This window comes from Megascapheus bottae, chromosome 28, assembly GCF_031878675.1.
Source record: "Megascapheus bottae isolate mThoBot1 chromosome 28, mThoBot2.hap1, whole genome shotgun sequence".
NCBI classification, from domain to species: Eukaryota; Metazoa; Chordata; class Mammalia; order Rodentia; family Geomyidae; genus Megascapheus; species Megascapheus bottae.
This window is the reverse complement of record NC_143536.1, coordinates 9,492,469-9,505,751: the sequence shown is the minus strand read 5'-3', so window position 1 is coordinate 9,505,751 and position 13,283 is coordinate 9,492,469. Positions and strand designations below refer to the sequence as shown.

At 50.0% G+C, this 13,283-nt stretch overlaps 1 protein-coding gene across 2 annotated transcripts in view; it reads right to left on the bottom strand.

Moving 5' to 3' along the window:
* Ssh1 (slingshot protein phosphatase 1) overlaps positions 1-13,283 on the bottom strand; it is a 51,998-nt gene that overhangs the window by 14,959 nt on the left and 23,756 nt on the right. For both annotated transcript variants that reach the window (XM_090320328.1, XM_090320329.1), the window contains 8 exons: positions 11,979-12,082; positions 10,239-10,303; positions 9,767-9,888; positions 6,814-6,882; positions 5,645-5,710; positions 3,740-3,934; positions 2,637-2,730; positions 1,323-1,451 (listed from right to left, as the gene is read on the bottom strand). In XM_090320328.1, coding sequence (XP_090176454.1) covers positions 1,323-1,451; positions 2,637-2,730; positions 3,740-3,934; positions 5,645-5,710; positions 6,814-6,882; positions 9,767-9,888; positions 10,239-10,303; positions 11,979-12,082 — 844 coding nt within the window. The remainder of the gene's footprint in view (positions 1-1,322; positions 1,452-2,636; positions 2,731-3,739; positions 3,935-5,644; positions 5,711-6,813; positions 6,883-9,766; positions 9,889-10,238; positions 10,304-11,978; positions 12,083-13,283) is intronic.

The following is a 13,283-nucleotide window of genomic DNA, read 5'->3' as shown; positions in this document are numbered from 1 at the left end:
ACTCGTCTCAGGAGAGACACCCAGGTAGGTCAGCCCTGGCTAATCCCCGCCCCCCTTCCCAGTTCCCTGGAGCAGGGCCCTTGGGGCTCACAGGCTGGCCATGCTGGCATCGTGTGCTGTGAGCTGGATTTTCATATTTGAAGGAGAACCTCAACCATACAAATTCTTTTAATATTTCTCATGGAAAAAGTGACATGAAGCACCAAACCACAGGGAGAGGGCCCAGGGTTCCACAGAGCCTGTGCATTTCCTCTGATCGTGACCACCACCTAGTGGAGGCTAGAGGGAGGAGGGGAAAGAGGAGCCTTCACTCCCAGGGCTCTCAAGGCCCTCAGCCCAGCCCATTCCACTGTCTTTCAAGGACAGCTTCAAACTAACATGTCCTTCTACATCTTAATGTCTAACACAACGTATAGAGGCCGATGTCCATACACTGAGGGCATTAAAACACAAGTATCTATGCAGAAAACCACCACAGAGCCATCTCAGGGACTAACCACCTTCGTAGGTGGAAGGGGAAGCACCCCTATTTCAGCAGCCAGCCCCCTCCTCCCTCAGCCTCCCTAGCCCTAGCTTCTATTCCACAGCCAGGCCCGCAGACACGGCCCTGGCGTCTAGGGGTGTGTTTTATGCAATCCCCTCATCACCCCGTGAGGTCCAGCATGGATGGGAAGGAGGGGCCAAGTCACTAGCTGCAGGTCAGAGCATAGGTGAGGTAGTGAGGCAGCTGAGTCTGACTCTCCACCCCTCAGCTGCCTCTCTAATTTTAGCAACATGCTTGCCTTTGAAAATCTGCCAGTTGCCTTCTAAGGAGATTTACAGCATGAAGACACTGAGCAGGGGCCGGCATACTCAAGAGTCAACCCAAGCCGCCCAGGCCTGTGACCAGGTGGGCTCAGGGGCAGGGTAGAGGAGCTGGCCAGTTGAGAGAAGCTGTGATTTAGTTGCGCTCTCTGTCTCAGTGGAAGTGGAGTATGGGGGGCAAGGGGTTTAGTGGCTATGTGTCTGTTAGTCACGGAGGGTGGGGGGCTGTGGCCTATGAACCATTTGGGGGTAACTAGACAGCCAGGTGCAGCAAGGATTTGAAAGCATATACCACTGGATGAGGCCAAATTACTTCCTATCTACTCCCTGAAGTCCAGCTGAAGCTACACCTCAAACACCTGGCTCCACAGCAGGGCAGAAACTACAGGCCAGAGAAGGGGTCAGGGCAGGGGCTCCATGACTCAAGCTCTCTGCCTACTTCTCTCCCCCCCACCCTCAACAGTGAGGAGGCCTGATTTATGATCCCGACTTGGATACCGTTGAGCCGTGCCTCTTACAAGATAAAGGTGGTCGAAGATAAGGGAAGGTTTGTCCATCTGTCCCAAGATTAGTAGCATCTCGTTGTCTATGAATTCCTTGAATTCTTTCAAGTTACAGTTCATCTGTTTCTCCAACTCATTACGGATCTGCAGAGCACAGAACATTAGGAAAAGTGATTTGCTACAGAAAAAGTTGTCCACCTCTGAGTAATTTAAGTCACCATGCAAACCACGGCTGTTTAGAAAATGGGAGGTATGTTTTATTTCCCCCAACCCACAGAAATACATTTGGACACTTGCAATACTTGTGCGTAGGTGGCAGGGGTTACTCAGCTAATGAGTAAACCCAAGTGGAGGAATTTATGACTTCAAACAGGGGATCTGCTTTGCCTGAGCTCATTTCCATCAAGTTTAATATACTTACGTTTAAAATTAACTATTAAATACACCGTCCTGAGAATGCAAAGCCAGTCTCAGGAAAGTAACAATAAAATTCTCAAGTGTATTAATTAAGCCAGATAGGACAGTGCACATCTATAATTCCAGCATTCGGGAGACTGAGCCAGAATGACTGAGAGTGTAAAGTCAGTCTGGACTACTCAATAAGACCACGTTTCAAGACCAAAAACTCGAACTATTAATAATAAAATAGCATATGGGCTTTTAACATATTGATTTCAACTTCTTAGATCTACCTTGTCAAAACTGCTATTATTCTTTCTACAGAAAGAGAGGGCTTTTTGTCGTGGGGCTTGAACTCTGGGTCTGGGTATTGTCCCTGAGCTCTTCAGCTCAAGAGCTCAAGGCTATCACCCTACTCCTTGAGCCACAGCACCACTTCGGGTTTTCTGGTAGTTAATTGGAGATAAGAGTCTCACAGACTTCAGTGCCCAGGCTGGCTTTGAACCACGATCCTCAGATCTCAGCCTCCCGAGTAGCTAGGATAACAGACGTGAGCCACTGCACCTGGCTTTTAAAAGGAAGGGCTAGCCGGGCATTGCCTATAATAATCGCTACTCAGAATCCTCACAATCTGAGGATTGTGGTTCAAAGGCAGTTGAGGCAGGAAAAGTCTGTGAGAACCTTTTCAAGCTCCAAGACCAGTAATAAATAAGAAAACAAATAGGAAAGTGCTTTCTGATGTACCCTAAGGACTTAGGTCTGCAGATACGGTTAGAGAGGAGAAGACATAGGTCCAAGATGTCACAACTTTACTAGCAGTAGCTCCGCAGTCAAACTAGAGCTTGACTCTAACACCCACACCCCCACCGGCCTTGCTCCCCCACAGCGTGAGCAGAGAAGAGCCGGCCAGAGCGGGGAGCATTCTCTTACCTCTTTGGAGGTCACATTCTCAAGATCCTGGCTCATCATGATGCTCCGAAGTTTGGCTTTGATGAGACGCTCTGTTCTTTCCCCTTCTGTTGGCCTAGAGAGAATTGACATTTAGGAAAGAAACTGCAGAAGCACACGGTTGAGGTCAAAGGATGCAGAAACATCAGGCACTTGGGTCTAGTGGCTTGTGGCATAGTCTCAGGGGTCAGGAGAAGTAGAGAAGTTCCCATGGGAGGAGCCCATAGAGTGGGAAGCAGATCAGAACACGTGACCATTTGGAAACTTCCTCCCAGCCAGACTCAGCAGGCTGGGAGACGTCTGGGGCAAGACACCAGAATTGCCAGTGGAACACGCCACTGGACCCTTGGGGCTTTACCTGAGCATTCCTGGGTGTGTGGCTATGGCTACTTCCTGAGAGACCTGTCTCAGCTGTGTCCAGCTCCTGTTACTTCCTCTCTCACTTGGAATTACAATCTAGGACCTCCTCGTAACTTCAACACACCAGCGCCATGCTAACAAGGCCTTAGGCTACACAGGAAATTCTCCAGGAAGGCAACCACCACTTCTCCCACTCCTTTTCAGGACTCAGGCTGTGACCCTCTGGGCCAGTCAGCTTGTCCTAGAACACAGGTCCCCGTACAACACAGAGGCTGGGGTGACGGGAAGCCTGATCAAGAGAGAAACTGGATTTTGAAGAGTGTGACTTCAGGACACATGATATGGCCCCTGGTCAGATGACACAGCCAAGTACTCTGAGTGCAGCAGGGAGAGCTGCGCTCAAACAAGGAGTTTCAGGAAGCAAAGGCTGCAGCCAGGTTTCTCCTAAAAGCTAGGCAGGCTTGAGAAATGAAGTCTCCGGCACTCTGCAGAAAGACCTGGACACAGCGCTGATAGGAGCGGGAAATGCAGGACAGCACAGTGCTGTGGGGAGGAGGGAAGTGAGGGGCTTGTCTCCACGAACTTGTCCTGTAGTCAGAGACCAGGGCAAGGCCTAAAAGAGCTGGTTCTAAGAAGGCAACTATCATCAAGGGCCTACAGGAGGAATGACCTTGTGCAGACTCAAGGTCAGGCCCAGGGAATGGGGAGGTGGGCATGGTACGTACTTGTCTACAAACAGGGCTGGGGAGTCAGGCCGCGTGGACTCCAGGTCCTGCATGGCATTCCATTCATTGATGCAGCTCTGCTCGGAGCCAATGCAGCTCTCATAGTAGGTGGCCCAGATCAGTGCCACGCCCCCTGGGAAGTAGTTGTGCCTCCGAGCCACTTCACAGGCCTTGTGCAGCACCTGCAGTGCAGACCTGAGGGGGAGAAGGGTGTCTGTCAGGCCTGGGAAGGCACGGGAAGGGCTGGTTCTTCCCCATCACACCCGTTTAGGACAGGGCAGCTGATTAGTCCTTTGGAGTCCTGCATACATCCAGGCTGTGTGGAGGGCATGTGACAGCCTGAAACTTCCAGCTGTGGGGTCCTACTGCTGAACGGACCCAGGTATCAACAGAGTCCTCAAAGTGCCTGGAACATCCCTCCCATCTCCAAAGGGGAAAAATAAACAATGCCCCCACCCCTGAACTTCCCATGGAGCTGGTTCATGGGTTAGTTGTTGCTGATCATGGAGCTTGAACTCAAAGCCAGGGTACTGCCTCTGAGCCTTTGTGCTCAAGCCTAGCATTCTACCATTTAAGCCACAGCTGCACTTCTGGCTTTTCTGGTGGTTTGCTGGAGATAAGAATCTCACGGACTTTCTTGCCCAGCTGGCTTCAAACTGTGATGTTCAAATCTCAGGCTCCTGGGTAGCTAGGATTACAGCAGGCCTGAGCCACCGTGCCCAGCTACAGGTTACTTTAGTTAATTAATTAATTTTTGCCAGTCCTGAGCCTTGAACTCAGGGCTTGGGCTTTCTTAAAGCTAGCACTCTACCATTTGAACCACAGCACCACTTCCAGCTTTTTTTTTTCCCCTATGTATGTGGTACTGAGGAATCAAACCTGGATCTTGGTGCATGCTAGCCAAGCACTCTACCACTAGGCCAAACTCCTGGCTCTATAGGTTACTTTATACTCTACCAATTTACTACACAGAATTAAGATTTACTTCTGGAGCCATGGTAACCACGAACGCAGGAACCACAGTGATGATGCCTCACGGCAGGAGGGAAAGCTCTTGATGGCTGGCATGGCATCTGACCATGTGCTTAGGCATTTCACCCCATGTGCTAAGAGCTCAGATGCTTAGATTCCCGAAGGATGAGTTCTATAAGTTCCCTGAAAGCAGATTTGGGAAGGCTGAAGACACAATACTAAATGTTTGTTTTATTTAAGCACCCACTTTTATAAGAATCCAGGCTGGCCATGTCTCACTGAGTGGGTGCAAGAGTCCCCAATAGAGGTAAAAGAGCCGTGGGACAGAGGGATTGTAGAGAAGGTGTAAGAAAGACTGCAAACTGCCCCACTGCTCTGAGAAATCATCATTGGGCTGAACATTTGCTAAACTCAGTTCTGAAGTTTTCAGGAAAAAAAAAAATGTGGACGTAATTGTTTCACTTCCCTTAAGAGAAAAGAAATTGGCCAGACACCAAGAATCATCTGGGCACAGAGTGGTTCAGCAGCAGCAAGAGCACGATTTCCTGATTCTCTAATATTCCTGGACTGGCTGCAGCAAGGAGGGTTGGAGAGGGAATGAAGCCTGACAGAGGTCCATGGCCTGGAAGAACTCTGCCTAACTCCCACTACTTCAGAGAAAAGCGGGCCTTGAACTTAGGGCCTGGGTGCTGCCCCTGAGTTCTTTTGCTCAAGACTAGTACTCTACCACCACTTTGAGGCTCAGTGCCACTTCTTGTTTTCTGGTGGTTAATTGGTGGTAAGATTCCCACAGACTTTCCTGCCGAGGCTGTCTTTGAGCTGTGGTCCTTGGATGTCAATCTCCAGAGGTTGCTAGGGTTACAGGTAGGAGCCACCAGTGCCTGGTCAGAAAATTATTTCTAAGGAATTAAAAGGCTCCCAAATCTCACTTACCACATGGCCTGGACAGATACGGGTTTAAATATGTGCATCCTTCCTGCAGTGCTCACGCTGAACCCACTGAGAACAAAAAACAAAAAGAAGAGACTGTGCTGAGCAATCAAGCCCTGAATGGAATCACGGAGGGGAGGGTTCAGTCTGAGGGTTTGTGATGGGGATGACAGGAAGACCTGTTGATATCTTTTGTGTTAGTGCTTAAACTTGGGGTCAGGGCACTATGCCTCATCTTTTTTGTTCAGGCTAGTGCACTACCACTTTGAGCCATAGCTCCACTTCTGGTTTTCAGGTGGTTAACTGGAGGTAAAAGTCTCACAGATTTCCTGTCGTGGGCTGGCTCTGAACCACAACCCTCAGATCTCAGCCTCCTGAGTAGCTATGATCACAGGTGTAAGCCAGCAGCATACCCAGCTATTGTTTCTAATGGATTTGTTTAATTTGATTTAGTTGATTTATTTTTAATTGTATAACATTATCTTTAGGAAGAGTTGTACAATGGGTTTGAATTGAACGTGCCAATTTATGAGCGCAATGCATCTTGACCAGTCTCACTTCTGGAAAACCTGTTTCTCATCAGTCAGGCCAGAAACTGAAAACCAGAAAAAAAGTGCCAGGCAAGGTGGCCTCAGACATTTTGTTTCCACAACTATCTCTGCCACCCACTTACTACCTCAGCTACTGCGCACTCATCTTTTTTTTTTTTATTTAATGAAAATAGATTAATGTAACACAATATTTATAAAAAAGGAAAATATCTCCATAATCCTACCATTTCAGCAGGTGATACTTGTTCTGATACCTGTTGAAGCTATGAAATTTCTCTTTCCGGAGGGAGTGCATGTGGAACCCAGGCGGCCCTTCCCTCAACCTGCCTCTTCTCTACAGTCCCCAAGGTGGCCACCGGAAGTTGTACGTTCCTTCCTGGCCCCAAACAACAGAGCCCTGCTGTGGGGCGACACTCTGTGGACTGCCTGGGCCCAGTCCACAGGAGGTACCTCGTGGGGCTGGGCCTACGAAGCAAGCTGCCTGTGCTCCTGCATATCACACAGCAGCAGACCTCCCAGCATACTTCGAGGGACATTCCATGAGCTGACCCTCTTCCCAGGAACTCAACCAGCTTAGGCTCAGGGCCCACAAAGAGGTGCCTTCTCAAGGCATGTGCTTACCCGTCTCCATCAAGGTGGATCTTCGTGTCACTCCACAGTCGGAGAACCATTCCGATGGTGCAACTCTTACTAGTGGGAAAAAAGAAGGCAAGGAGTCAACATCCACCGAGACCACATAGTCTTTCCTCAGTGTTCACCTAGCATGCCTAGCTCATAGCCCACCACTGGACTGTGTATGTGGACAAGCTCTCAGGCTGCCAGGCGAGCCCCTTACTGCTGGTTCTATGAGATGTGGATTGGGGTGTGGAGACGTGGCTCCATAAACCAGCCGAGCCTCTCAAGGAACTGTGGGCACCCAAATGGCCACACACCCACCCCTTGCCAGGGTCCACAGGGAATCAGTGGCAGCCACCCCCAGCCTCGTCTGTCCTGGGGAATGGGAGAGAGAAGGCGGCCCATACCATGGCTGCAGTTTATGCTCTTATTTCTGCTTTTCTAACTTTTGTGCACTGTATATACTAGCTCGTGCTGGTTTTTATTTTGCCCATTCCAATAGTGAAATAATACTTATTGACTTTAGAGACTGGTGCCACTGAAAAAGAGGAAAGAGGGTCTCCTCAAGTTGTGCTGAAAATGCTTTGGGAACTTGAAAAAGTGTTGGCTTGTAAGAAATGGCTGCAGTGGTGCCAAGAGCCAGCCCCGCCAAGCCTCAGGAATTCTGAGCTTATACCTTTGCTACTGTTTAATAGCTTGAGGGCAAGGAGGGGAACACTCTACTCTTGTGTGCCCACACAGATGGCTCTGGGGCTTGGAGCCAGCTCCTACTCTGGGACACTGTCCACTGAGCATGCCCACTGGGTTCCGCCTTTCTGCATCTTTGGGGGAGAGGGTCAGTTCCAAGGCCTTCAGGTTAAGCCATAAGGGTTTGGTAAATGCTGACTCCCCTTCCTGCTCACTGTATTTCCACAAGAAAATTCAAGTTGAGTCTCTAGAGCCCTCAGAACCACTCAGTTAAGTCAGTGCCAGGAAGCAAGCATCCTTCAGGGACCAAATGTGTCCAGGCAGGCCTGGTCCTGGAAGACCAGATCTGAGCTAATCACCCATACCAGGAGTGTGGAGAGAAGGGCATTGTGGTACACAGCTGCAAGGTGCACAGGCTGTAGCCCCAGGCCAGGGTGGGGTGGCAAAGGCCTACTGGCCTTCCTTCCTTATGCCCAGAGGCAGGGAGAAGCAGGCCTGTCCTACACAGATAGACCACAGAGGAGCAGAGTCCCAGAACTAGCAAGGATATGACACAATTGCACCTCTAATACATATTCCCTTCAACAGCCCACAGTGATCAGCAATTAAGATTCTACAGGGAAGGAAGGACTCTGAGGTCACACAGGTGGGGAGAGGGAAGGGACAGCGAGGATCTTAAAACAATGTGCTGGGCACCAGTGCTCATGTCTGTAATCCTAGCTTTTCATGAGGCTGAGATCTGAGGATCGTGGTTCACAGCCAGCCGGAGCAGAAAAGTCCATGGGGCTCTTATCTCCAATAAACCACACAGAAAAAGCCAGAAGTGGTGATACAGCTCAAGTGGTAGAGCACTAGCCTTGAGCCCAAAGAGGCTCAGGGACAGTGCCTAGGGCCCCAGTTCAAACCCCAGGCAAAGAAAAAGTCCCTAAAGAATAAAGTGGGTGTGTCACCAACTATGTGAGCAGAAACTAGATTCCAAGACAGCCAGAGCAGGGGCTCTGGACACAGCGGGACCTGGACAGACGGTGTGCAGCAAGGCCACTGAACCCAGGTGATGGGAGGACACACGAGGAGCTCCCGGGCACCTGTGCTGTCCTGCGCTCACAGCTCACCACAGAGACAACAGGAAAAGCCTTCCGTGTGTTGTATCGGATCACAGTGAGGGTACAGGGCACACAGGCAGGCTCCAGTTCAAAATGGGAATGGGCTCTGGTGAGAAGGTCCAGGAAGAAGGTAGCTAAAAGCCTGGGCAACCATTGAAGAAAGAACCACAGTCGACAGCCGCCCCCAACCAGAATAGGCTCATTCTCTTCAAAACAAATCAGCATAACTGCCATCCTGGTAGCCACGCATGCCTCCGCCTCACATTGAGGGCTGGAGGCCTCTCACTGTTCCTGACAGCCTCCCACTCCCCTCCCTCCCGTAGGCGGGAGCACTGGCACTCAGGCAAGGAATGAGTGCTACTTTCACACAGTGGCTCAGTTCCTGTTATAACAAGAGCAAACCTGTCTCAACATGTGACCTCTGACCCATGGGCTCCCCTAGTGTGATGTCATGTGCCAGGAGGCCCCACAGAAGAGACCACAGAAGAGGCCCTGTAGGAAAGGCTGTGCACAGAGGCCACAAAGATGAGGTCACACAGAAAAGGGCTTTCATTTGAGACTACACAGCTGAGGGTCACAGAAGAGACCACACAAGGAGTCTACCCATCTTCAATTGTTTTCTTTTCCTTCCTTTCTTTAGTGTTGTTTTTCCCCCCCTGGCATCAGTCCTAAGTCTTAAACTCAGGGCCTGGGTACTATCCCTGAACTTTTTAGGCTCAAAGCTAATGTTCTACCACTTGAGCCATAGCTCTACTCTTGACGTTTTAGTGGTTAACTGGAGAGAAGGGTCTTACAGACCCTCCCGCCTGGGCTCCTTTGAACTGCAATCCTCGGATCTCAGCTTCCTAAGGAGTTAGGGTTACAGGTGTGAGCCACTGGCACCTGCCTCCCCATCCTCTTTCAGCCTCTAAAACCAAGAGCTAAACAACCCTTTTCTTCATCAGGGCCCTCTTCCCTTCTCTTCCAGATCTCAGTGCTGAGCTCTAGGCAGAGTGACTTCCTGCCAGCAGACACTGTCCCAGGAGTGGCGCTGGAATGCAGAAGCCGAGCCAGCAGCACTCCTATTACCAGGCTTCACGTCCTCCCTGCTCCCCATCACGCCTCCCACCCTCTCCTGTGGATACCAGACACCACAGGAGCCTCTTCCCCAGCAGCGTGCTGAGACTCACCTTTCCTTACTGGAGAAGTCGACGCCCAGGAGGATATTCTCCTCCGTGTCCTGGCGCCCGCTGCTGTACACCACCACCATGTAGCGGACGCGGTCGGTCCAGGCGCTCTCCAAGCGCACGGCCTGCATGGGGACGATGCTTTTGCGCTCAGTGGCTGGCCCTCCCAGCCTCACTCCCTCCCCAAAGACCTATGACGCTCCCTTCTTCTTTTCAGAACAGAAGGCGGGCCTCACGTCCATTGCTGGCAGACACAGAGCACCCAGCATGTGTGAACTAGAGGAAGACATCTGCACTCAACACAGGGGCCGCCTCTGCTGGACCTCTGGCTCTGCTTTGCAGGGCCCTGCCCATGCTCAGCATGAGCTCTATGGCCGAGCTCCCGCCCCAGCGCAGTGTGGGAGAAGGCACTGGTATGCAGAAGCTTCCACCAAGTTCCAGAAGTAACGAGAACCGCCCCACCAGCCCTTCCTACCAGCTTGATTCGGTCCTCACAGCGCAGAAGGTTGATCATCACTTGCAGGTGCTGCGGCAGGTCCCCTGGGGGAAGAAACGGGCCATGTGAGAAGGCCACTCGAAGGAGTTGGCTTACTGCTTTCTGGGAAGGAGCCTCAGAGGGCCACTCTGGAGGCCTGAAGACTCAAAGTTAAATCCACCTCACCACAGGAGAAACATCCAATAAACCCTTCTTGTACCTCCTGAGTCCTGATCTGAACTCCAAGATTCACAGCTCACTGACCCAAGGTGCAAAGTTCTCTTTTATCTGAAATACTTGCAGTGGGTGGGCTCTTTAGGGTAGGGGGAGGAGTTTGCCCTCGTGTATGTTCATGAGCTACACTCATATTCAGTGGACAATACCTGGTAGGCAAAGAGCTTTATCAGTAAGTAAAAAATTGGACTGAGCTACGGGGTAGGAAATGAAAAGGCATAAGATTCTGACCTGAGACTTAAGATCTTAGACAGAAGGATCACATGCAACAGGACAACAGCCCTGTAGTTGGTTGCTTTCACCCACCACTGTTCTGATGTCTTGCTGGCTCCTGACCTGCCTCTCAGAGAGGTGCCCGGGAGGCCCTGACCTACTTCAGGATCTACCTGCAGGCAAATGCCTGATGAATTCCTCATTCAGACTGCCTTCAGCTTCAGAGTCATGTTGCCTAAGAAAACCAATCTTAATACTTTCCAGGCATTGCCTACTAGTTTGTGTTTGGATCGATGTTAATACTCCGTATGAATGCCACTCGAGTACTTCTATCCCTTTTCTAAAACCAAACTGGTGATTATTGACGAAAACATTTCATCAGAGACCACTTGGAGAACAAGCCAAAGGTTCTTAAAGAAATTCCCGTTGGGTGCAGTGGTGGTGCACACCTGTAATCACAGATGCTTGGAAGGCAGAAATCGGGATGGTGGGAGGAGGCCAGCCTGGGCAAAAAATGTCAAGACTCCCATTTCAACAAAAAGCCAGGAATGATGGCGGGCACCTGTAATCCCAGCTAAACAGGAGGCAGAGGTAGGAAGGACCAGAGTCTGACATCAGGCCTAGGCACCAAGAGATCCTGTCTACAAAGTAACTAAAGCAAAAGGTGCTGGGGGCATGGCTCAAGTTGGAGAAGACTTGCATGACCCAACACCACCAAAAAACACAAAACGGCCAGACACCCAGGCTCACACCTGTCACCCTAGCTACACAGGAGGCTGAATCTGAGAATCCTAGTTTTGAAGCTAGCTGGAACAGACGAACCTGTGAGACTCTTATCTCAGATTAACCAGCGAAAGCCAGAAGTGGAGTTGACCCCGGCGGCAGAGCACCGGCCATGAGCACAAATAACCAAGCGAGATCATGAGGACCAGTATTGGCATGAAAAATAATCGAAAACCTCCCCAAAGGGTTGGTTACCCAAACGCCCAGAGAAATGGTAGCATTCTCCAGGCACTTATTTTTCAAGAGGACCAAATCAGCCTAGGATACATTTTTATGCATTAGTTTAGAAGTCCCACCATGACTTACCCACCAGGGCACGGCCGACCCCCCCACTTCTCACGGGCACACACAGCTGCTAGGGCTTGCTCCTCTCAGGATTCCCTGAATTTCCACCTATACCTGTCCTGGCATACCCATGTCTACTGTGTGCCTGGCCTCGAGACCCCCAAGCAGACTTTCCCCACCCACCACAGACGGCTCCCAAGGTAAGAGCCGAGGGAGAGCGGTCACCTGCATGCTTGTGAGGGTGCTGAAGACTCCGCTGGCCCTGAGGGCTGCTTCCCTGTTGGAGGAAGAGCGCCGCTCCTTTCACCATGAAAAAGCTCTCGCTTAAGCTGGGAAGGACAAAACCAGAGCACAGTTAGACTGCATTCACAGTGGAAAATGGGCCTAGGCCTGCCCGAGCGGAAAAGCTTCGGAATGGACAAATGGCACTCAAGGCAAATGATATGAAATAATTTCACTCTATACACTCTACACTTCTTCCCACTTCTTCCCTCTCAAAAAGCTTGCTGCAGTCTCAGAATGGAGAAACAGCCCTGTTCAAATGCCCTGGGTTCCTTGTGTGCTCACCCAGGACCAAGCACCCCTTCCAGCAGACATAGAGTCTCCCTCAGCACAAGGTCTCCCCAAAATAGTACAAGCCTGGTTAGCAGAGGGGCTGCTGACCCCACTTCTTGCTGAGTTCCCTGCCGTTTGGTTTTGTTTCCTCCTCCCCAACACTTACCCATATCCTAGACTATTCTGAACACATCATTAACTTTCTATTTTTTTTTTCTGCCAGTTTGGGGGCTTAAATCAGGGCCCGAGCATTGTCCTTGGGGCTTTCTCAAGGCTAAAGCTCTACCACTCCATCACTGTGGCTTATGTGATAGAGTGCTAGCCTTGAGCAAAAGAAGCTCAGGACAGTGCTCAGGCCCTGAGTTCAAGTCCTAGGACTAGCAAAAAAAAAAATCAGTTCATATTACAGAGATCTATAAAAATGCAACAATTCTTCCAGGAACAACCAATTAATATATAAATGGCTTGAAGAAAAATCTTTAAGAAAAAGAAATACTTCTAAAAGTAGAATCTTTAGACCTAGGAAATCCTGACAGAAAACAGAAAGTATTTAATGCAATATGAAAAAGAAAGATCATCTTTGCTCCAGACATCTCATTTTAGTAAGAAAAAAAAAACTTATTAGTTAGAAAGTGGTACACGCCCATAATCCTACCACTGGGGAGGCTGAGACAGGAGAATTCCAAGTTCCAAATCATCCAGGCCACAGAGAAAGTTCCCATCTCAAACAAGCAACAAAAACTCAGCTAAGTTCAGAATGTAACTCCAAGTGTTAAGGAAATGGCATATGAACTAGCAAGTAGGCCAGTGGCTTCTGAGAAAGTCCATCATTGTTCTGGCTAAATTCCTATGCTACAACAAAGACTGTACAGCCCTGAAAAGTCCTGATTATTTCCCAAACCAACATCTTACAGGTGTGTGCTTTTTTCAGCTACTACCCAAACCCAATGCCAAGTTCCCCTGCCTGCTTCCAGT